Source organism: Mirounga angustirostris, unplaced genomic scaffold (assembly GCF_029215605.1).
Source record: "Mirounga angustirostris isolate CCGP_5_RB_7025 unplaced genomic scaffold, mMirAng1.0.hap1 SCAF_4, whole genome shotgun sequence".
In the NCBI taxonomy this organism is placed as follows: domain Eukaryota; kingdom Metazoa; phylum Chordata; class Mammalia; order Carnivora; family Phocidae; genus Mirounga; species Mirounga angustirostris.
This window is the reverse complement of record NW_026991712.1, coordinates 150379523-150403631: the sequence shown is the minus strand read 5'-3', so window position 1 is coordinate 150403631 and position 24109 is coordinate 150379523. Positions and strand designations below refer to the sequence as shown.

Here is a 24109-nt window from a genome sequence, read left to right as displayed (position 1 = left end):
AAGGCTTTAAGCTGTCTTGGAATGCAATTCTTTAAGAAGTTGTCCCCAAAATATTTTGGGCAATAGCAGCTTCAGTGGAGCATATATCTACTCTCCTGAGGTGATGACCACATTGAAGATGTTAATTCTCACTTGCTTCATTTGTGTAGGTGAGCTGCAATGTCTCTGTGAGACTAATAAAAATATACCTCTAAAGCCTGTGAGCTATAGGTGATACAGAAAAACAAAGGAGGGAAGGGGAGGCTGCAACATAAAATAGTCAGGGAACATATCACACTGAAAAGTTGTTGGTTTTGGTTAAAGACTCAAAAGAGGTGAAGGAGGAGGTGAAACACATTATCTCTGGGAAGAGAATTCCAGGCAGAAAGAACAGCAAATACCAAGACCTTGAAGTTGGAGAGTATCTAGCATATTTTAAAGGTAAAAAGGAGGTTAGTATAGCTAGAGCAGAGTGAAGCATAAAAGACAAAATTGATAATTTTGACTATTTCTATATGGTAAAAAACAGCTTAACAAGGCCAAAAGATAAATGATAAACAGGGGAAAAAATTCTGAATTTCAAAGCACAGAAAAAGGGCTAACTTCCCTAATATATAAAGAACTCTTTACAACAATAAGGAAAAAATCAACAATTTATGAAGATAGCTCCCAGAAATGGAAGTAGTAGTGGCTCATAAACATGTGAAAAGATACTCAAAATAACTCATAATGAATTAACTTCTAATGAAAGCTACACTAAGAGGGATGCCTCGCTGGCTCAGTTGTTGGAGTACACAACTCTTGATCTTGGGTTTGTGAGTTCCAGTCCCACACTGGGTGTAGAGATTGCTTAAATAAATAAACTTAAAAAAAAATAAAGCTACACTAAGAAACTATTTTTCATATGTCAAATTAATAAAGCAAGGTTATAGGGAAATAGGCACACTTGTACACTATTAGAGTGAAATTGGTACCAACTCCCTTGTGGGTAATTTGCCAATATCTATGAAAATTAACAGCACACACATACCCTTTTCTTTCTTCCAAGTTATTTAAATTATTATTATTTAAATTCCAGTTAGTTAACATACAGTGTAATATTAGTTTCAGGTGTAGGATTTAGTGATTCATTACTTACATACAACACCCAGTGCCCATCACAAGTGCCCTCCTTAATACCCATCACCCATTTAACCCATTCCTCACCCACCTCCTCTCCACCCACCCTCAGTTTGTTCTTTATAGTTAAGAGTCTATTTTATGGTTTGCCTCTCTTCCCCCCTGCTATATTCATCTGTTAAAGAATGCACACATACTCAGGGCGCTTGGGTGGCTCAGTTGGTTAAGCGACTGCCTTCAGCTCAGGTCATGATCCTGGGGTCCCGGGATCGAGTCCCGCATCGGGCTCCCTGCTCAGCGGGGAGCCTGCTTCTCCCTCTGACCCTCCCCCCTCTCATGCTCTCTCTATCTCATTCTCTCTGTCAAATAAATAAATAAAATCTTAAAAAAAAAAAAAAGAAAAAGAATGCACACATACTCTTAACCTAGCACTCCTACATCTGGGAATTTAGTCTATATTTTCATGTGGGAAATCATCTATGTATACTGTTACTATTGAATTGTAGTAGCAGACTGTTGGATGTCCATGTGTAGGAAGGATCTTATTAAATAAATTATAGTACCTTATGGAATTTAAAGGGATAATATTTAGCCACAAAACAGAGTTCTTTATGAACTGATATGGAATATCTTTAACATTTAATGTTAGTGGAAAATGCAGTGTGTTGAATAAAGTGTTTACCATTTGTGTAAAACTGGGGAAAATTAAGTATATGTTAGCTTGCTAATAAATATAAGATAATCTCTGGGTGGGCAAATAACAGTGCCTCTGGGGAGGGTAACTTCGAGACAGGGGTAAGTACGAGACTTTTCATTTCATACCTTTTTATGCCTTTTGAGTTTTGATTAATGTGCATTTATTAGCCAGTCAGGAAATAAATATCAAATTTGAAAGATAGTAAGTCCCTTAAAAAATAAAAATTGCATGTAACATCAATTCCATAAACTTTTTTAAAATTTAAACTCAATTCATTAACATATAGTGTATTATTAGTTTCAGAGGTAGAGTTCAGTGATTCATCAGTTGTATATAACACCCGGTGCTCATTACCTCATGTGCCCTCCTTAATGTCCATCACCCACACCCCGCTCCCCTCCAGCAACCCTCAGTTTGTTTCCTATGGTTAAGAGTCTCCTATGGTTTGTCTCCCTCTCTGATTATGTCTTGTTCCCTCCCTTCCTCTATGCTCTTCTGTTTTGTTTCTTAAATTACACATATGAGTGAAATCATATAATTGTCTTTCTCTGATTGACTTATTTCGCTTAGCATAATACTCTCTAGTTCCATCCACATCGTTGCAAATGGCAAGATTTCTTTTTTTTGATGGATGAGTAATATTCCATGTATATATACGCCACACCTTCTTTATCCATTCATCTGTCGATAGACATCTGGACTCTTTCCATAGTTTGGCTATTGTGGACATTGCTGCTATAAACATTGGGGTGCAGGCGCTCCTTCGGATCACTACATTTGTATCTTTGGGGTATATACCTGATAGTGCAATTGCTGGATCATAGGGTAGCTCTATTTTTAGCTTCTTGAGGAACCTCCATACTGTTTTCCAGAGTGGCTGCACCAGCTTGCATTCCCACCAGCAGTGTAAGAGGGTTCCCCTTTCTCCACATCCTCACCAACATTTGTTGTTTCCTGTTTTGTTAATTTTAGCCATTCTGACTGGTGTGAGGTGGTATCTCATTATGGTTTTGATTTGTATTTTCCTGACGCCGAGTGATGTTGAGCACTTTTTCATGTGTCTGTTGGCCATTTGGATGTCTTCTTTGCAGATATGTCTGTTCATGTCTTCTGCCCATTTCTGGATTGGATTATTTGTTCTTTGGGTGTTGAGTTTGGTAAGTTCTTTATAGATTTTGGATACTAGGCCTTTATCTGATATGTCGTTTGCAAAGATCTTCTCCTATTCTGTAGGTTGTCTTTTGGTTTCGTTGACGGTTTCCTTTGCTGTGCAAAAGCTTTTTATCTTGATGGAGTCCCAATAGCTCATTTTTGGCTATGTTTCCCTTTTCTTTGGAGATGTGTCTAGCCAGAAGTTGCTGCGGCCAAGGTCAAAGAGATTGCTGCCTGTGTTCTCTTCTAGGATTTTAATGGATTCCTGTCTCACATTTTAGGTCTTTCATCCATTTTAGTCTATTTCTATGTATGGTGTGAGAAAATGGTCCAGTTTCATTCTTCTGCATGTCGCTGTCCAATTTTCCCAACACCATTTGTTGAAGAGACTGTCTTTTTTCCACTGGTATTCTTTCCTGCCTTGTTGAAGATTAGTTGACCACAGAGTTGAGGGTCCATTTCTGGGCTCTCTATTCTGTTCCATTGATCTATGTCTCTGTTTTTGTGCCAGTACCATACTGCCTTGATGATTACAGCTCTGTAATATAGCTTGAAGTCTGGAATTGTGATGCCACCAGCTTTTGTTTTCTTTTTCAACATTCCTCGGGCTATTTGGGGTCTTTTCTGGTTCCATACAAATTTTAGGATTATTTGTTCCAGCTCTCTAAAAAATGTGGATGGTATTTTGATAGGGATTGCACTGAATGTATGGATTGCTCTGGGAAGCACAGACATTTTAACAATATTTGTTCTTCCAATCCATGAGCATGGAACATCTTTCCATTTCTTTGTGTCTTTCTCAATTTATTTCATGAGTGTTCCTACAGTTTTCAGAGTACAGATGCTTTACCTCTTTGGTTAGGTTTATTCCTAGGTATCTGATGGGTTTTGGTGCAATTGTAAATGGCATAGATTCCTTAATTTCTCTTTCTTCTGTCTCATTGTTAGTGTATAGAAATGCAACTGACTTCTGTGCACTGATTTTATATCCTGCCACTTTGCTGAATTCCTGTATGAGTTCTAGCAATTTTGGGGTGGAGTCTTTTGGGTTTTCCACATAGAGTATCACAGTTCCATAAACTTTTAACACAATATTAATCACATTTGTCTATTTTTTATTGGTCTTTTGTTCAAATATATCTTTTCCTTTTTGTGGTAATCACTATATGAATGAATACAATCTTTTAGCCTTCTATGCAACAGTAATCGAACTGGCATGTTACTTAAGTGTTTGAATAATATTCCATTGAGTAGATGTATATGTTGCTATATTCATAACTATTCACCTGCAGCTAGATTTTCCTTTCTAGTTTTTTATCATTATAAATAATACTGGGATAAATAACCAGAAGTATTTCCTTAAGACAAAAAGTCTGTACAGTGGAATTATAGGGTAAAAAGGTAAAATCACTTAATGACTACTGATCCATATTATCAGTATGTATCAATCATTTCCTAAAAGGATGGTATAATGTCTCTCCGTGAAAATGCAAATACTGTATGCATGTTAGAACACAGCCAAACTAAAGATAAATTTAAGAAAACACAGGTGAGATTTTGGGAAGATTTAATCTAAAAAGCATCCCTTACCTGTCTGAGGTTTATTGGACTTCCCAGTAACAGTAAACTGTTAAATTGTCTCAAATGATTAGTAGACAGAGTTTTAAAAAAGCAATTAACTTCTTAATTTATCTCCTTATTTCACTCAAATGAAAAGGCTTTGAGGCACTGACAGTTTAATGACTATCGGGTCATTATTTATACTAATTTTTTGGAAGGATAATAATCATAAATAGATAATTGGCTTTTTCTCACCACTAGTAAGAACATAAACATTCATTTTAAGTACCTCATATAAATCTTAGCTGGGAGGAATAACAGAGAATATCTAATCCAATCTCTTATCAAATGCAAAAATTCTTCCTCTAGCAATGTAAAGAGAAGATTCATTTTCCAGGGCTGTGTAAGAGAGCAAATTTAGGTTAAATGATAGATAATATTTTTTCTGTGTTCTGACTTTTACCAATCAATCAATATCTAGGAGGGCCTACTAAATATATGACAAGATAAGACATGGTTTCTGTCCTTAAGATACTAAGGATATTTTGGGTTTGGCAAATCAAGGCCTGTAAACAGGAAACATAATCTGGTATTTAATTGGGGCCTGGATTTAGTGGTTCAGATGAAATGCTGGAGAGATTCAGAGAAGGGGCCCAGAAGTCAGGGAGAATTTTGTATTCCATGATGGTACTCCTAGATAGCTATTAGAAGGAGACAAATCATCCCTTATTCACCTCTGCATTCCTAGCACCTAGTGACTAATTATATTTATTACATGAATAAGCCAATTCAGCCTAGGTAACTTTTATCTCCACTATAACAATGTTGATCATACAACTTTCCTTTTCCTCTTCCAACCACTTCTGAAATCAATTTAATTAAGACGGTTGACATGAATTATCATGGTCTCTAAAGCCCCTTCCACTGTGCTTCTATCACCATAGGCATTTGGACCCTCAAAATAAGCAGGTATTGGTCCACAAGTTCATGACTTTAAGCTTCCCTTCTGATTTTTTAGCATACTGCAGTTTTCACATAATTTCATCCTGTCACCACCCACTGACCGAAAATGTGATTTTGAAGACGTGTAAAATATTGAAACATTAACATATTAGGGGTGCCTGGATGGCATTGCAAGCAGTGTAATTCTGTAGGAAGAACAGACTTAGGCATCAAACAAACCTGGTTTTATCACTTACTAGTTGTTTCTTTGGATAACTTAATTGCTCTGAGCCTTAGCTTTCTAATACATAAAATGAAGATAATGATACCTATTTTTAGAATTGGTCTGCAGATTACTTAATATTCTTTTTCCTTTCTTTTATGTGCTTCAGAATCAAAATCAGTTTTTCCTTTATCCACCCCCTCGTGGATATGGCAAAATGTTTCCTAATAAATTATAACAGCAGTATCAGACTCACATCACTAAACAAGGAGTTATGCTTAGCACCATGCTTGGCACTGTATTATATTGCTTTATAACTTCTACGGTATGCATCAGCATCCTTGTAACATAAGATCATGCCCTATTCTGGGCAGAGATTTGAAGATAGCTATTTTTTCATATTGTCATGTTCCCTGATTTCCAGCCCCCCCTGCAAAAGTTGGAGACTTTGTGATTTTTATTATTATATAAAAAATTTTCAGCATGGTTTATTTTAGAGTTGGTTGGCTTCTCTTGGAACATTGACATCTATACATAATTTCCTTATGTATCTGATTATTTATTTATTTATAAAGATTTTATTTGAGATAGAGAGAGAGAGAGAGAGATCACAAGCAGGGGGGAAGGGTAGAGGGAGAAGCAAACTCCCCAGTGAGCAAGGAGCCCAATGTGGGACTGGATCCCAGGATCCTGGGATCACGACCAGAGCCAAAGGCAGGCGCTTAACCAACTGAGCCACCCAGGCACCCTGTATTTGATTTTTAAAAAAGTTTTTATTTAAATTCCAGTTAGTTAACATACAGTGTAATATTAGTTTCAGGTGTACAATATAGTGATTCAACACTTCCATGCAATATCCAGTGCTCATCACAACAAGTGCACTCCTTAATCCCCATCACCTATTTAGCCCATCTCCCCACCTACTATCATCCTAATGGATAAAAAAAATGTGGGAGAGTATAAGCAGAAATCTCATACATAGGAAGAAAGTCTTTAAAAGATAAATGACCAACAATCCAATATATTAGCATCTCAGTCACTCATTAAAGCTTTCAAGCAAGAAAGGATTACAGTCCAGCACTTGACAAAGGCTCACTTGAGATAACTGATGTTTGACAAAGAGAGCTACATGAACAGGTTGACTACATAGGCTTTTCCTTTAAGTTCTATACCAGCTATGAGTCAGATCATCAAAAAGGAATATTTAAGGACCATATCACCTAAGCTCCCTAAAACAATTACCATTACTGAAAAAATATTTAATACAAAGCCCTCTGCTTTTACAGAGGATTGATATAAGAACCATCTATTTAAATTTAAAATAATATGTCGTATGCAAAACAACAGTAGAAAATAATTGTCTATTTTATTTCTTAAATGACTCTCAAATAGATAATCATGCAAAAAAATTCTTTCTTGAATTCAGTGCCAGGAAATCTTGAGATGGACTGTTAAATTTTTTTTATTAATCAATGAGAACTACAAATAGTAAACTGTAAACTCCAGTACATAACTGTACCTGGCACATAGTAGAAACTCAATAAATAAATACAGTACAATAAACTGTACCTGACACATAGTAGAAACTCAAAAACTTGAGTCACCCCAGGTGTTTATAAATGTTTAATGGATAGGTACGTTACTGGACAAAGTAACGACAAAATACTGGACAAAGAAATGGATAGGTAGTAGAATAAATGTGTCAGTAAAAAGCTAGAATGAATGATGATAAAAATGACTATCATCTGAGGAATCTGCATCCCTAAAAACAAGTAAATACCATGAGTTTCAAAAAGTACAGATTAGTAAACTTGACCTCAGTCCTCTACAGAAGCTAGAAAAGTCACTTAGACAAATGGCTTATGAATGCTTAGAATACCATAGCGATAACTAGAAGACAGCATGGGTTATTAAGAACACAATAAACCGGGCGCCTGGGTGGCTCAGTTGGTTAAGCGACTGCCTTCGGCTCAGGTCATGATCCTGGAGTCCCTGGATCGAGTCCCGCATCGGGCTCCCTGCTCAGCGGGGAGTCTGCTTCTCCCTCTGACCCTCCCCCCTCTCATGCTCTATCTCATTCTCTCTCTCAAATAAATAAATTAAATTAAAAAAAAAAAGAACACAATAAACCTAACTTAACTATGAGGTTACCAGGCTGAGAACTCAGGAGCATTCCTTAAGTTTCAACTATCTGGACTTCAGTAAGAAGTGACGAGGTGTCTCAAAGTATCCTTCAGGGTAAGATTCAGAAATGTAGGCTAAGTTGGATAAATCCTTTGTCACTGAGAAATTGAACCTGTAGAGTGCTGCCAAACTGAAGGTGGTCTCAAACAGCTTACCATTTGGCTTTGTCAACATTTTCATAAATGTCTGAGATAAAGAAATAAAATATACATATATAGATAAAATGCACTGAGCACTTACTCTGTGCTTTGTCCCTTTTCAAAAATCAATTATCCCACTTATTTCTAACAAGTTCTCTAAGGGATATAGTTTTTAATCTCCATTTTCCAATACAGAAACTGCAACTTAGAGGGTTTAAGCAACTTGCTCAAGGTCACTATGGTGGCCTACTGGCATAGCTAGAATTCCAATCTTAGTTTGACTAAATCCAAATTAATTCATACTCAACCATTACACTGTTCTGCATTTTTATATATTTTTTGTTTTGTTTTGTTTAATTTTGTTTTTTTTTGTTTTTAATTTAAATTCAATTAGCCAACATATAGTACATCATTAGTTTTTGATGTAGTGTTCAGTGATTCATTAGTTGCATATAACACCCAGTGCTTATCATATCATGAGCCCTCCTTAATGCCCATCACCCAGTTACCCCATCCCCCCCCACCTCCCCTTCTGCAACCCTCAGTTTGTTTCCCAGAGTCAAGAGTTTGTCATGGTTTGTCTCGCTCTCTAATTTCTTCCCATTCATTTTTTTTTTTTAGATTTTATTTATTTATTTGACAGAGAGAGACACAGCGAGAGAGGGAACATAAGCAGGGGGAGTGGGACAGGGAGAAGCAGGCCTCCCCTGGAGCAGGGAGCCCAATGTGGGGCTCAATCCCAGGACCCTGAGATCATGACCTGAGCTGAAGGCAGACTCTTAACGACTGAGCCACCCAGGCACTCCTGCATTTTTATATTATCCAACAAGTAATTATTGAGTACTGGAGTAAGAAACAAAGTGAAGAAGACTAATGTTAATTCTTGCCCTTAGTAATCTTACATTCTAATGGAAGAATTAGAAAACAAAATTTTAATAAGCAAAATAACGGCTTATTATGGAAAGTTCTAAGAGAGTTCTATGAAAGAGAATGATGGTGAAGAAGCTTCCTCTAAAAGGGTTCAGTAGGCCTTTTTGAAGAGTAGACATTTACATTGAGACCTGAAGAAAGAAAATTAAGAGTCATTTCCATCTAATGACTTCTGTTTTCTCAGTCAACTAGTAAGGACAGCTGGGAAAGGGAGAAGCGAGGGACATGTGATGTTTAACGAATGAGTAGTAGTATGAAATAGCCATCTTATCTGGGAAAAGAAAAACTAGAGATTCACAGTAGGCTTTCTCAGCATTATTGCTTGCTTGAAGTTTCTGTTTATTTAGAAAAAAAAATGAGTGTGACTGTCTCCAGCAGTGTTCAAGTGCAAAGGCCTAGGCACAGAGAAGGTGAATAGTTGGGTTCAACAAAATGAGTACAATGGAGGGAGACAGAGGTGAGGAAATTCAAGATATTACAATGATGATAATGATGGACCTTGAAATCTAAATAGGACAAAGAGGGAAATGAAGATTGGAGACAGAAAAGGGTAGATGAAGTAAAGTGGTGGGGTCAACAGATTAGAGGGCATAATGATATAAAAAAAAAACTTCAGCACTTGATCAAGTAAGATAGGAATAGGAAGTGCTGGTGAGAGCCAGGTGCTTGAAATCAAAATATATGATGTGATAAAGCTTCTCTTGATGACTACATCCAAGTTTGGTAAATAAGGAGAAGAAAAAAAATTTTCTGGAGTTAGATATGTCTAGGAGCAGAGAGGATTATCAAGAATGATAACAGTAGAAATGACAGGAGTTACAGCATCATTTGTGAGTGATAACTCTTGGGAGAGTTAATAGAATCTGAACTTCAAAAGATGCTGTCAGTCAACTGCATTAGTAGAGAATGGCAGAGATCTAGTTTAGTAACAACACAGACCCAGACTATTCTCGGCAGCCTCATATCTGAGAAACTGGTAGGGGGTTTTAGTTGACTACCTCAATTCAATAGGAGTCAATAATAAAATTACAGAATAGAATTGAGCATAGCATGAGATAAACTTGCTCTGGAGCTTGATTTGAGCACCTTCTGAATGGGCTGGGTCTAGATATCCTAGCATATAAGGAACAATGGAAATAAACAAACATACTTGGTAAGAAAAAGCAAGAAAAATAGGGTAAACAAGATAGCTGTGGTCAAATTGATAAAGGACTGTAATGCAGAACAGAAGTTAGGCTTATTAATTCCCAAGTTAAGCTTATTAATTCAAAACCAGAACCAAAAGGGAGAAAGTTGCAGAAGCCCTCCAGAGGAAGAAACACTGTAGCAAAAACCTTTTCTGACTTTTCGAGTAGCTCAAAAATACACTATCTTTTGAAGCTTTAATTTCTTTGTCCCTAGGAGTATTCAGGTAGCAACTGTAGTAACATCAGTTAAGCACATCATGAGGAAAAATACCTGCCGCCTGGATATTGAGAATACCTCTCTAACCTGCAACTCTAAGATTTAGTGAATCCCATGTTTATTTGTTCCTTGTGCAAAAGGTCCATGTGTTATATTTCTCTTATAACTCCCACAAGGTTTTGCATACAGTTATTCAGTACACTTTCATTGTTGAATAATCCAGCCTGACAAGGTCATGGGGCAAGAAGCATTATGAAGCAGAAAAGCATAGGTTGATTTGGGATTTATACCTGGTACAACCATTTACATGACACTGGGTAAATTATAGAACTTCTCTGAGCCAAAAATAGTTTCCACATATGTGATTGGACCTTTGTAGAATTGTAGTTAAATGAGGTAATGCATATACAGTGAGCATTAAAGGAGCTCATATAGAGAGAGTCTGGCACATAGTAGGTTTAATGGTTACAGTTATTATGTGTTTTGATTTTTTACAAAAGCAGTAATGATAGTCTTGTTCTTAGCTACTGATACTCTCTCAGTAGAAGCTCCTGTCAAGAATGGCATGAGCTTGGAGAACAGTTCTAAGGGTAAGGAAGCTATCTTTATTGGTGAAAGAGGGAGAAAATGATTGTGGCTTCCTTAGCTACACTCCACTAAGGTCACACTAACTAAATCATCACAAACTGGCAAGCGCAGTATGCTATAATCTACTTACATACTTTACGAACATTTATTTTAAAAACAAAATCTTGCTTACTTCTCTTTTTTCTATTGAAAACAATTGTGTCTAAGTCATCAGAAAGGGAATTTTAGAGATAAAGGTCAAAAGTCTTAGGTCAAATAGATCAGCTGTTAGCGTCCTCTCCCCCAATTTTCAGAGATGAAAAAAAAAAAAGATCTGAAAATGTTATACCACTTGCCTAATATTCCTTGAGTTCTTCATACTCCCAGACTGACTGAGTCCCACTTCCTAATAGGGCTACATTTTATGAATGAGGTCTGACTATCTGTATAAACAATGAAAAAATAGTTTATCATAGTCTTTCAAGAACAGCAACTGACATATTTAAATTTGTATAGGTTTTGCTTTAAGAACTAATAAGAAGTTAATACTTACATAGCTTTCATAATAGCCAAATAAATTTTTGTTGCTGTGGTTGTTGAGTAACTTATTTGGGTGCTGCTCAGAGCCACCAATACCTGATTTGATACTGGGTTGGAAATATAATTTCTCAGATTGAGACACAGCAATCAAAGCTTCTTTATAGTTCGTATAAGCTTGCTTCACTCTTTCCTTAGTTGAGATGTGTAGAAAAGAATGTTAGAGGACTTTCTTGGTGCTGATCATGCATTGAGGAAAAGAAAGATACATTGAAGGAGACTGTTTAGAAGGATTCTTTAAATTGTTGGTGTGGCTACAGACAGAATCAGCCAATAGTAGATAAATTAACAGAAGGCTTTTCACAAAAATCCCTAAGGTTAAGCCTTTATTTGTTAATAATATAAAACTATTTTGTCACTTTTCTCTATTACTATAATGCAATCAAGTTCAAAGACACATCCTTGAGGAAAGGATACCAAACCGTTTCCTAATGAATTACCCAAACAAATAAGAAACAGGATTCCACCTGACTCCCCAATTCCAGATTAACAGTTATTTCCTCTTTCAATTTTTGGTGGTATATTTAGCAGATTAGATCATTAAGATAACTGGGCACTAAAACCTCTTTGAGTATCTATGTAGACTGACAGGAAAATCCTGGAAAAATGTCAGAGGAACCAGTTTCCATAGTTGGTTTTATATGACTGAACTAACATGTTTCCATTATAATTTTTCTGAGTGTATTACCATCAGTATTTATGGAAGAGGAGAACTGTGCTACTGATTTAAGTGGCACAGATGATATGATTAGTAAAAACTCTTCAGAAACAACCATGAATATAAAAATTATTAGTACTAACAAAGCAGTTAAGAAAAAAAAATAAATTTTTTGAGATCTTTTCAATTTTAAGCAAGAAGTAAAGGTAAAAGCCCTGATGGGGTATATATTACTTAAAAAAAAATTTCATTTTGGAGATGTCTTATTTTTAGAATTTGTTTCGTTAGAAAACTCATGTTTTTTATTCTATATAAACACTGGATTAAATATCTAAGGCAGTCATATTTATTTGAATCTGTATATTCTAAAATACTAGGATAACTAGCTATTGGGAGTGAATATTTGCACAGAACTGTACATGAATGTACAGAGTCACAGAACAGGAAAAAATTTGGCAACAGAGCACAAAGGCTTGGCATTAAGCTGAACCTTTATATATCTTGAGAAGGCAATGATTCTTTTAATTCTGTAACTCTTACAATCAAGATACTTAGAATATTCAAAACACAAAGGGTTTAGCAGAAAGACCAAGGAGAACCCCAAAAGAGTAACAAGAAAGGTCTAGTGCGTGAGAAAAAGATTTAATAAAAACTTACAATGTTCTTTTGGACTATCTTGTCTACAGTTATCACCTTTGTATTGTTCTTTTCTAACAACAGTTTTCACATAGACTGTGAAAACACACAGAAAACTGTATCTGAGTTAAATGCACATTTCCTAAATAGCAATAATTAGATTAATGTCAAGGAAAAATACATAGCCTGATTCAGATTTAGTGCATGTAGCACCAGGCAGTTATGATTGTAGTACTAGGTAGTAGTGTGGGAAGTATCTAAATTACAGTAAAAAAGGCTTCCAAATTAGTCATTTCAAATTACCCAAAAGAACATTTTAAAAAGGATAATCTTCCATTTTAAAAAGAGTAAAGTATTATAAACAGTTTAGCCATCATCTATATACAGACTGGCTTGTTCTCAGTCATAAGAGGCTATCACCTTTTATCCTCCCCTCTTTCCCTTCCTTTCAGTACTATTAGAAAACTATTCACAAGTGTACCCTTGGACAATGCTGAGCAGTAATTATGACTTGCTGACAAAGAGATATGAACAATTACGGAGCCCATTTTGAAACCTTACACTAATAAAGTCATTAGATGCTGCCCTTGCCATGATCCTTCTAAAAGCTTCTGAAGTTACAAGAACACACGGCATTGTTTGCAGGGACAATTGCTGCTGGCAGAACGCAAACCTTGAGTTAAACCATGCTGCAAATTGATCTTGACATTCTGTTAAGACTGCCACTAAAAATCAAAAGCAGAGGAGAAAAGGAGAAAATGAGTGGGTAGGATGTAATCATGGAACAGGAGGGGTTCCTCCTCACCTTCTCTCCTCCCTCTTCACAAAACAAACCAGGGAGAAAATGACAAACTCTCCTGGTGTTTTGGAACCTTTATTTTAAAGCATTAATTAAGCCCTTGACCTGGGATGTTTAGGATGACAATACATTTCCTTTAAAAGTACTGGAAGGAAAACGTAGCACAAAGGGAATAGAGAAGTTTGGGGAAAATTATATGGAAATCTGGCATGAAGACTCTTATGAAGTCTTGGTTCCCTGACCACAACATATCCATCTGTTTTATCAGCTACTTCTGCAGAATCCATATCTGCTCCTAGGGTAGCAGCTGGAAATTAACACTCCTTAGTCTCCCACACAGACCCCACACCTGGGCTAAATTTGCTGGATCAAATGGAGGTGTAGGGTTAGAGTAACATGGTCATCTAGGCTTCAGCCAGGCATGAAGCACTGAGTAGTTTGGAATTAAGGGTATGCCACTGTGAATATGGCTAATTACTGAGATGGAAAGTGCAGGTGAAGACAGCCTACTGATAATAAGAGCTTTAAGTCAATTAACTCTTGCAAAGATTAAGTAATGTGGAAAACTATCACTTGAATATTAAGGCTAACAAGTACCTGTCAGCATAGCAGCAGAAGTTTACAGTGATCTGAAATACTGCACCTAAGGGCATGCAGTTCAAAAGCTAATAATTCTGTCTGTGAACATTGGTACTAACTGTGTAGGTAAAATTTAATACAACACTCTGTATAAGTTACATGCAACCTGTGTAATTGTCAGCAATTCCTAGGTAACTGTTTGCAGCTACTCAGAACACAGCTTAGAAGTAGTGTGCGATGCCTGATTTAACACTTTGTAGCATGTATGCTGATGTGCTAAACATTTCCACTTCAGAAACTTACATATAAGCAACTCATAGCTGGCTGGTGACCTCAGCTGGCACTATTCTAGTCAAATTCAATGTTTAAGTTTTCTAGAATTGTATCATATAAACCAGTACCTATCCTGGATGAATGGAGACATTTGCCTTGTGGGCCCTCCTGGTCAGAAAAAGAGATACCTATTAACTCACTTATTACTGGTTAATATTGGTGGTTTAGTGTGCCACATGTTATGTAGCTTTTTCTTTTTTTTTTTTTTTAAGATTTTATTTATTTATTTGAGAGAGAGAATGAGATAGAGAGAGAGAGCATGAGAGGAGGGAGGGTCAGGGGGAGAAGCAGACTGCCCGCTGAGCGACTCAATCCCGGGACTCCAGGATCACGACCTGAGCCGAAGGCAGTCGCTCAACCAACTGAGCCACCCAGGTGCCCTGTTATGTAGCTTTTCTTGATGAAGCAACTAGAGCCAAAAACACAGCTTCACACCAAGGGCAGTCATGTGCCAATGTTCCCACGCAACCAACAGATGTCCAAATTAACTCTAATAGCGGGAAGGAAATTAACGCTTATTGTGCTTTATATAGTACTATCTATATTTAATTAATTCAAATGGTGCCCAAATGGAACTTGCCTGGCTCTGTGGCATATGTCATCATGTAGCCAGGCTAGCAATCTGGTTCTGTGGACATGTTTACTTTAATCAGCACCATCACCACTGCAGAAGGCTCAGAGTTCCATCCCAGAATGGCCCGATCCGAGGGGCCAATTGTTTCAGGGCTATCAGAGACTTGGTGAATCTGGGGAAGAAACTCTAGAACCACTGGATGAACTCATCTAGGCTGGAATTCAAGTCTCTTTCCAGATGATGTGTGGGTGCCTGGTGCACAGAGCACAGGCCACAATATTCTCAAGTGCTTCAGGGCCAGCAGAACACAAAGTACCTGGTCTGGACATTGTTAGTTCATTCTACAAGGAAAATGAAGGCTTTTGCTTTATCAGTCCTATTAATGGCTATGGGGGAAGATCACAAAAGAGTCATACAGCAGCATTTCCTTGCTTTTTCTACTACCCAAGCTGGTCTCTCTCATTATTCAATAAGACTATTAGAGATTATTTATTTTTCAATATAACACTCACTTTTTCAAAGGCACTGTGTAACACATTGAGATTATAGACATAGCTCCCTTGGGGAGCTGACAACCTAACAGGGAGACAGACAGTGTAATGAATTCCATCATAGGTTAGTATATGGATATTATCGGAGCATAAAGAATGTGCATTTTAACTCAGACTGAGGCAAGAGAAGGATGGACAGTGGCAAGGCTTCCTAGAGGTGACACCTGTCCTGAATTTTAAGAAATTATTCTTTTATAGCACAAGCATTTGTTTACTAATAGTATATTGTCCTTAAATATATTTTTATTGTTAAATTCATGATAGTTTTCTACATGTCTCTACATCCAAAAGAGTATCTGATCTCTGCTCCACTGTCTGCCTGTAAGCATATGCCAATACTGGAGATGAATCATTAACAAAACAACTGCTTGGGATCTGTCCATCCTGCTGGTTGACCTTAATCCTCAATCTGGTTCAGACCATATATGATTACACTAGCTGGCCAGGGCCCTCTCCTCCACAATTATGTAAGCCACTGATCCTTCATTTCTGATACTTAATTATGAGGCTTAAAATACCAATATTCTTTTATAAAAATAGCAAATATCTGCAACCCAATAAACTAGGAATGCTGCTAATATAAAAATCTCTAAATAAAAAGAACAAAACTTCTAATTTCATTTTTCTGTATGTCATTTCTTTCAAGTCCTTCTTTAGCCCACTCAGGTAGAGTAACTCCCTATGAATTTCACCTGTATTCCCCAAGCACCTTGTGCATACTTAATATTACGTATTAGCTCCATGTCTTTCTACTAGACTATGAGTATTTTGAGCATTAAGCACTGTATCTTTTTTTTTTAATTCTTATGTTAATCCCCATACATTACATCATTAGTTTTAGATCTAGTGTTCCATGATTCATTTTTTGTGCATAACACCCAGTGCTCCATGCAGAATGTGCCCTCCTCAATACCCACCACCAGGCTAACCCATGCTCCCACCCCCCTCCCCTCTAGAACCCTCAGTTTGTTTTTCAGAGTCCATCATCTCTCATGGTTCGTCTAACCCTCTGATTTCCCCCACTTCATTCTTCCCCTCCTGCTACCTTCTTCTTCTTCTTCTTTTTTTTTCTTAACATATATTGCATTATTTGTTTCAGAGGTACAGGTCTGAGATTCAACAGTCTTGCACAATTCACAGCACTTACCAGAGCACATACCCTCCCCAGTGTCTATCACCCAGTCATCCCATTCCTCCCACCCCACCCCCCACTCCAGCAACCCTCAGTTTGTTTCCTGCAATTAAGAATTCCTCATATCAGTGAGATCATATGATACATGTCTTTCTCTGTTTGACTTATTTCGCTCAACATAATACCCTCCAGTTCCATCCACGTCGTTGCAAATGGCAAGATCTCATTCCTTTTGATGGCTGCATAATATTCCATTGTATATATATACCACATCTTCTTTATCCATTCATCTGTCGATGGACATCTTGGTTCTTTCCACAGTTTGGCTATTGTGGACATTGCTGCTATAAACATCGGGGTGCACGTACCCTTTCGGATCCCTACTTTTGTATCTTTGGGGTAAATACCCAGTAGTAAGCACTGTATCTTTTTCATCTTCTCACCCTCAGTGCAAAGCACCATTCCTGGTTCACATGAAATATTCAGTAAATGTTTACTCAATGAATAAATATGAAGGAAATATATGTTTCTTAAGATATTCTTTTAGCCACTTTCAGAAGTGAGTTGCGGGATCTCCTTGTTTATACTATTATCTGTTTTTAGCTCTTTCATTTACAGATATATCCTACTGTTTCTTTCAGGATCATTATTCAGATGGATATTTAGGAAATTATACCCTCTAGCACTTCCTAAAACTAACCAAGGGCTTATTGCCTACTGCTTTAAGAAAGAATGGACCTGAATTCCAAGTAGACATGGCAGCCAACGAGACTGTACAGAGTTTTCCAGGAAAGAAACCTACATTTAGATATATAATACTGAAATTATAAACACATTCTTTGGTGGAATTGGATGCATTCATTCATTTGCCAAATGCTTATTGAGTTTCTTTCTCCTAGAATTTTGTAAATTTAAAGTGTTTTGTTGAATGAGATAAATAATATGAATAAGATCCAGAAGATCACAATTTAGTGAGGGAGAAGATAGGCACATAATCATTACTGCTACAGTCTGATGTCCCAATTCGTATTTGGAATGTTCCAAGATCAATCCAGAAATTACTCTAATCCATTTCATACAGATATAGGTTGGTCAACTTAAGTATTCAACTTAGAAAGTTATTAGAATCATTTTGGAGTGGGAAATCCAAATCATCAACATCACAGAGGTGTATGACAGTGACATTCGATAGACATCTATTTCTTTTTTATTCTAGTTTGTTAGTGAAATCAGGAAATTTAACTTATAACCACAATTGACACTCACATTCTGGTAACTTTACCAAAGCATTCACTTAGTTCAAAACCCTTCACTTATCTTCTACACATGAGAGATTCACAATAAACTGAGGAGGACTAATGTTTCTGTAGGTTTGGCAGAGTATTTTTCTTTTTTTTTTTTAAAGATTTTATTTACTTATTTGACAGAGAGAGACACAGTGAGAGAGGGAACACAAGCAGGGGGAGTGGGAGAGGGAGAAGCAGGCCTCCTGCCGAGCAGGGAGCCCAATGCAGGGCTCGATCCCAGGACCCCGGGATCATGACTCGAGCCGAAGGCAGACGCCTAACGACTGAGCCACCCAGGTACCCCTGGCAGAGCATTTCTTTTCTTTTTTTTTTTTTTTTAAGATTTTATTTATTTATTTGACAGAGAGAGACACAGCGAGAGAGGGAACACAGAGGGGGAGTGGGAGAGGGAGAAACAGGCTTCCCACTGAGCAGGGAGCCCGATGTGGGGCTCGATCCCAGGACCCTGAGATCATGACCTGAGCTGAAGGCAGACGCTTAACCAACTGAGCCATCCAGGCGCCCCCAGCAGAGTATTTCTTAAGGAAAAGTAAATATGCTTGGCAAGACCCTCCCCATCTTGGGCACAAATGTCCCTACCTATCATGTCAGGGTGTGGTCCCAGAAAAATTACTAAGGAGTCATCTAGACTAACCAGCTTACAGGCTCAGGATTTTAAAAATGTGTTGATCAGTTTGAACTAGGAGAGCCGGACATGGGATGAGACAAGCCATCCACAAGGAATTTATTTCTAAACTTTTACATATGTCATAAGAAAATCACAGTTAAAAGGAAACTCAGAGCAACAATCTAGTTTGTGATACCTAGAAATCTCTTCTATATTTTCACATATTGATCTGTCATATTTTAACTCTGGTAATATGCAAATGATGGCACAGCAACTTTTGAAATGTAGCTCACTGACCAATAAATATTAGTGCAGCAGTCTTCTACTGAATTGAGGGTGAAAGCTTGAGGTTTTGTTACTCAGTGTTAATAGTATCAAATGGACAATGCAATAAATTTTTATGACAAACATCTCTGGGTAAAATGTGGTGCTAAAAAAATCTAAGTAAGATCACAAAGACAGAAACTCAATTAGACAATTATATTTAGATTGACTCTATGATGGGTGGTCAGAAAACCGGTGCTAAGCCAATCCTTTTTTGGGACAATAAATCAGACTAATTAATTAAAATTTTCCTACAGTTTAATATAGCAAAAAGAAATCCACTTTTACTCTCTTTTAGGAATATGCCATTTCAATGCATTTTTATCCTGTGTGTGTAAAATGTGTACTTTTCCATTTGCTTTAATAATAATAATGAGGAGCTGTACATGAAAAGCATCTACATAATTCTTTTGCTTTATAGAGAGAAATGTAATACCTTAAATTAAAAGTTTTTAATTTGTAATATGGATAGAATTTGATTTTGAGTAAGGATTGCCAGTATCCTAAATTCTAGAAATTATAACATTCTCTTTCTTCCCATTGGCCCTGTTTCTTGTTCCTATAAATATTTGTTAAAGCAAATTCCTACATCTTTCTATTTTTAGTCTTTAATATCACTTCTTTTCATTTTTATGAATGTAATGATAACGATAATGAGATACCATATTTTTAAAAATGTAGATTGAAATAGCCTATCATACCTCTTAGTTGGTCCTGCAATTCATTGAGAAATAGCTCTAAAGCCTTAAACAAGGCCTTTATTTTGTGTTTTAAAAAAAGTGTCATAAGGAGTTAATAGGACACAGCTGTACTGGCTCTTTCTAATAAGCAGCTTCTGTCGCTTTGGTCACCACAGGTGTCTCTGTAACCTGCAAACTCTTATTACTAGTGTATCAAAGTTGTGCTACTTAACAGACTTCTTTAGTAAAACATAACAAAGCAATTACATGGCTGTTGATTGCTAGTCATAAAAAAAAACCCTCAAACACTGTTTTTCAAAAGAAACTACACTGCAATTTTTTGTCATTGTAAAATAAAAGGAACTAAGGAATTAAATGGAGGATAGAACAAAATAACAGCAGGTAGCCTGCTGAACTTAGCCACTACAGATGGTTTAGAAATAGTGTTTCCTTCTCCATCAAGTTGTGGATAAAAGGAAAGGAGGAGATTCCTTACTGCCAGTGAATGGTGAAAGATTTAGCCAAGTCTCCAGTCTATGTATTTTGCCTCATGAAAGCCCTTCGATGCTGCATTTTTATCTGTTTTTGGCACTGCTTTTCATCACCTTTAACTGAGTGTGAATAATAACCTGATTTAATTTAAACAAATACAGGTGCTAAAGGTTCTTTATTTATGTATAACAGGGAACATTTCCAATGCAGAACGAAGTCATCCTGTGAAATTTCCTAACCATTTGCTTAAAGAAATGAAGTATTAGATGAAAAAATTGCTTCAACATTCTTTTGCTTCACATTTAAGGGAAGAATCATCTTTCTTTTCAGGTTTAGACTACATAAAACAAAGTCTAAATGATGAGCAAAAATTCAGTGAGCTATAAAATAATAAAAAAAATCAGATGATTTCTAATTGTTCTATAAACATTTAAATTAGGTAACTACAATAGGCTTGCCTTGAAATGAATTAATTTAATCTCCCTGTTCATAAACCAGCAGCCTGTGATTATTATTGTGTTAACACACCCAAAGTAACATCACTGGATGTTATGGCCACATGTGTAATTAAACATGATGAAATGTATTTCAGATGGGAAACTCAAATAGGCAAAATATGAAAAATTATTCATTTATAGATATTATGATTAACAAATTAAGTAAATTTATCCTGACAGCAAGGAAAAGGACTTTTTTTTTCCTACTGAGAATATGGATGTGTGCAAAAGAATGTGTGCAATAAAGCAATTACATCAATTAGTATATGCTAGAGTTAAGCTATTACCAACTCCATGGACTAGTCCAGAATGTACTGCCTTCTTCACTGGAATTATTAAAAAATAAACTTACTACTAAGATTATATGTTAGACTTGCCTTGCCTTTTCTGAACATTATTAAAAACAGATTTTCTCTAAATATTCAACAACAGATAAGAACCTTGGAATATACAGTAAGTACATAGATATGTACTGTACCAGTTTTACTGCAAAAAGATGAAAACGATGTATTTTGGTTTTGTTTTTTGGGTTATTCTTGGATTTAGAAATCATTTATAAATTGAGGTATATTTTCCCATTGTAAATAACTGCATGTTAGCTACAACAAATAGCTTTTATATAATTAAATGTAATGGTAGAGAATTTAATGCTGAGGACGAAAATGTTTATGAGATGATAAGAAACCAAATACAATGATAACTTTTTTTAAAAAAATAGAAGCCCAACTTATAACTTGTGAACAACAGTATTACCTTGCTCTGTTGGCGTCCTTTGTCAGATCCCAAGCCCAGGTTATAAAATTTTGACTCAGATAAGAGACAATAGATTCAGCACAAAGCATTTGTGAGCAGAACACGTTGGTTAATACACTTTCATCATGGTGGAGGTAGATAGCAAGAAGCTTTCTCTGAAAAGAGGAAGAAAGACTGATGAATTAAAATATCCATTAATGTAAGATTTCTTGAATTTTGGAAAAGCATAATTTGTCGATATAAACAGCAAAGACAAAAATTAAATGCTACTCTCTTTAAAAGAGTACCTGACACTTGGACTTCCTATAGCATTTACTAATATGAATAAATTTTGCTTCCTTAAACCCTAAAGAGGGTAGGATGATTATATTCTGTTTTATAGACCACTGTCACAGATTCTTATTAACATGTGCAAGCCTAACTCAAGCAGAATATGCAACGGAATTGCATTTTCTTTAAATAAAATGGATTTACAATTCTTCATATTAAACATACTTTACAAAGGGAAAATTAATTTTGAACTATTCAACTTTGTACACAGAAAAAGTACTGATTAAGACTGGTTGCCAAAATCTCTCTTAGTATTTTTTGTTTTTAATCTGAACACTGGAAAGTCTCTTCTAATTGAAAGGAAAAGGTCTGAAATGAAGTTGTCTTTTACTTCCACAGGTACTTTCAAAGCCCTTAATGTGTTCTCATATTAAAGTCCTTATGTAAGAGCATGTAACATCTAATTGTCAATGGAAGGATAGTAGAAAATAGTTCGCTTCACATGAATTCTTTCTAGTCAATATTCCAGAAAATTTGTCTGTGGTTTCTCATATGGAGAATTATTCCTTCCTCTTTGCTTGATAAAACTTGCTTTCAAGAAATGGCATTTGCTCTCTTAAAAGTGTCCTCTGTCATAGTTGGATAGTCAATAAAATAATTGAAACTAAAAACTGAAATGGAGCAATACAATTTGCAACATGTCAACTTTTTTTTTTTTTTTAAGATTTTATTTATTTATTTGAGAGAGAGAGAGAGCATGAAAGGGGGGAGGGTCGGAGGGAGAAGCAGACTCCCTGCCGAGCAGGGAGCCCGATGCGGGACTCGATCCAGGGACTCCAGGATCATGACCTGAGCCGAAGGCAGTCGCCCAACCAACTGAGCCACCCAGGCGCCCCACAACATGTTAACTTTAACAATAACAGTGACAATGATGATTAAAGAGCTTACATTGTTATTGACAAACTTCTTGGTGCCACCTTATAGAGTTTAACAACAGTCAGTTGCCAGGAAACGGAAAGATAAATTTTATGGTAAAGACAATATACAAACCAATCTGTGAAATTCTGGAAAGGAAAATTTTAAGGAAGCTTAGGGTCTTTCCCTTCATATTAAATAAGGATGTGATAATAATAAAGAAAAACTCACTGTGTGGGATTCCAAAAAAAGTAGGACACTTACAGAAAAATATAAGGCTCACGTTGATGAAAGGATACTGAAGTTTGATGCTTGGAATTATCCTGATAAATAATCCAAATTATAATAATAATAAAAAAGTAATCATTAAAATATTTTCTTCCAAGGTAAATTCTGTACTAAGGTATATAGGTAGATTAAGATCCCCAAATCTTCTACTACAAATAGGAAGCACTTTAATTACACACCCATTATCTACTTATCTCCCCAGAATAAGCCTGTAAAGTAGTATTCTTAATTTTATTAGCATACAAGGAAACTGAGGTTTAGAAAGCAGACTTGTCCTAAATTCTACCACAACTAGTAAGTAAGTAGTACATCTGGGATTGGAACCAGGATTCCTGACGCCATGCCTAGTACTCTTTCTCTGATACTACAGCAGTAGTAGGAAAATCAACCATACTGTACTCAAGGCTTGAAGTGCTCATAGAATATGAAGATGCCAGACTGGCCGCTGCTCATACATTAGTGCTTCTGGGGCCTCAGAGACAACAGGTAATGGGAATAAGGACAGGATTCCTGAGTATAAGTAGCTCAGTTACTCCAACAGTAGCTGTTTCCATGTGTCAATTCATTTAATCATTCATTCAACAAGCATTTGTTGAAATACTGTGTCGAGCCGAGGAGGAAGCAATGGTAATAAAATGGTGAGCAAGAAAGACTCAGGGTTTCTTCATCCATATTGATGTCCGAAGGTAACAGTAGCTGGCTTCTATAAGTTTGTAATCAGATACATAGTTGAAGAGATACTTCTCTGGTAAATTCCTACTCATCCTTTAAGTCTCAAAGCAAATGCCTCTATGAAACCTTCCCTGATTCCCTCTGGCAGAGTTAAGAGCTTCCTTTTCTGGGCCTCTATCTCTTCCCAATTAGTATCATCATTGTTTATCAGTTTCCCCTCTAGACAAAGTCTCTCAAGGGTGAGGGCTGGGTCTCTTTCAGTCTTCTCTGCATCCCTAAAGCTAGCATAGGTCTCGGCATGTTTGATGAAAGAAACTTGAATGTTGATTATCAACCCCCTGGCAAAAAAAGACCCCAAATGGCAGCAGCATGCAAACCACTTTCAGTAAAAGAATCTAGAAATATGCTGCTTTAGGGAAAGGAACGTGAACCTGGCCGCACTAACAAATTCGGAGCTCCTCTTCTTAGGAGCTCTCTAGCTGAATAGACAGAGAGATGTCAACCTCTAATTCTGCTTGATCGTATCTCAGCAACTACATTTAATGAGA

General features: G+C 36.5%; 1 protein-coding gene across 2 annotated transcripts in view; it reads right to left on the bottom strand.

Moving 5' to 3' along the window:
* Positions 1-24109, bottom strand: part of FAF1 (Fas associated factor 1) — a 500825-nt gene that overhangs the window by 100935 nt on the left and 375781 nt on the right. For both annotated transcript variants that reach the window (XM_064589173.1, XM_064589174.1), the window contains exon 13: positions 21417-21571. In XM_064589173.1, the coding sequence (XP_064445243.1) occupies positions 21417-21571 (155 nt within the window). The remainder of the gene's footprint in view (positions 1-21416; positions 21572-24109) is intronic.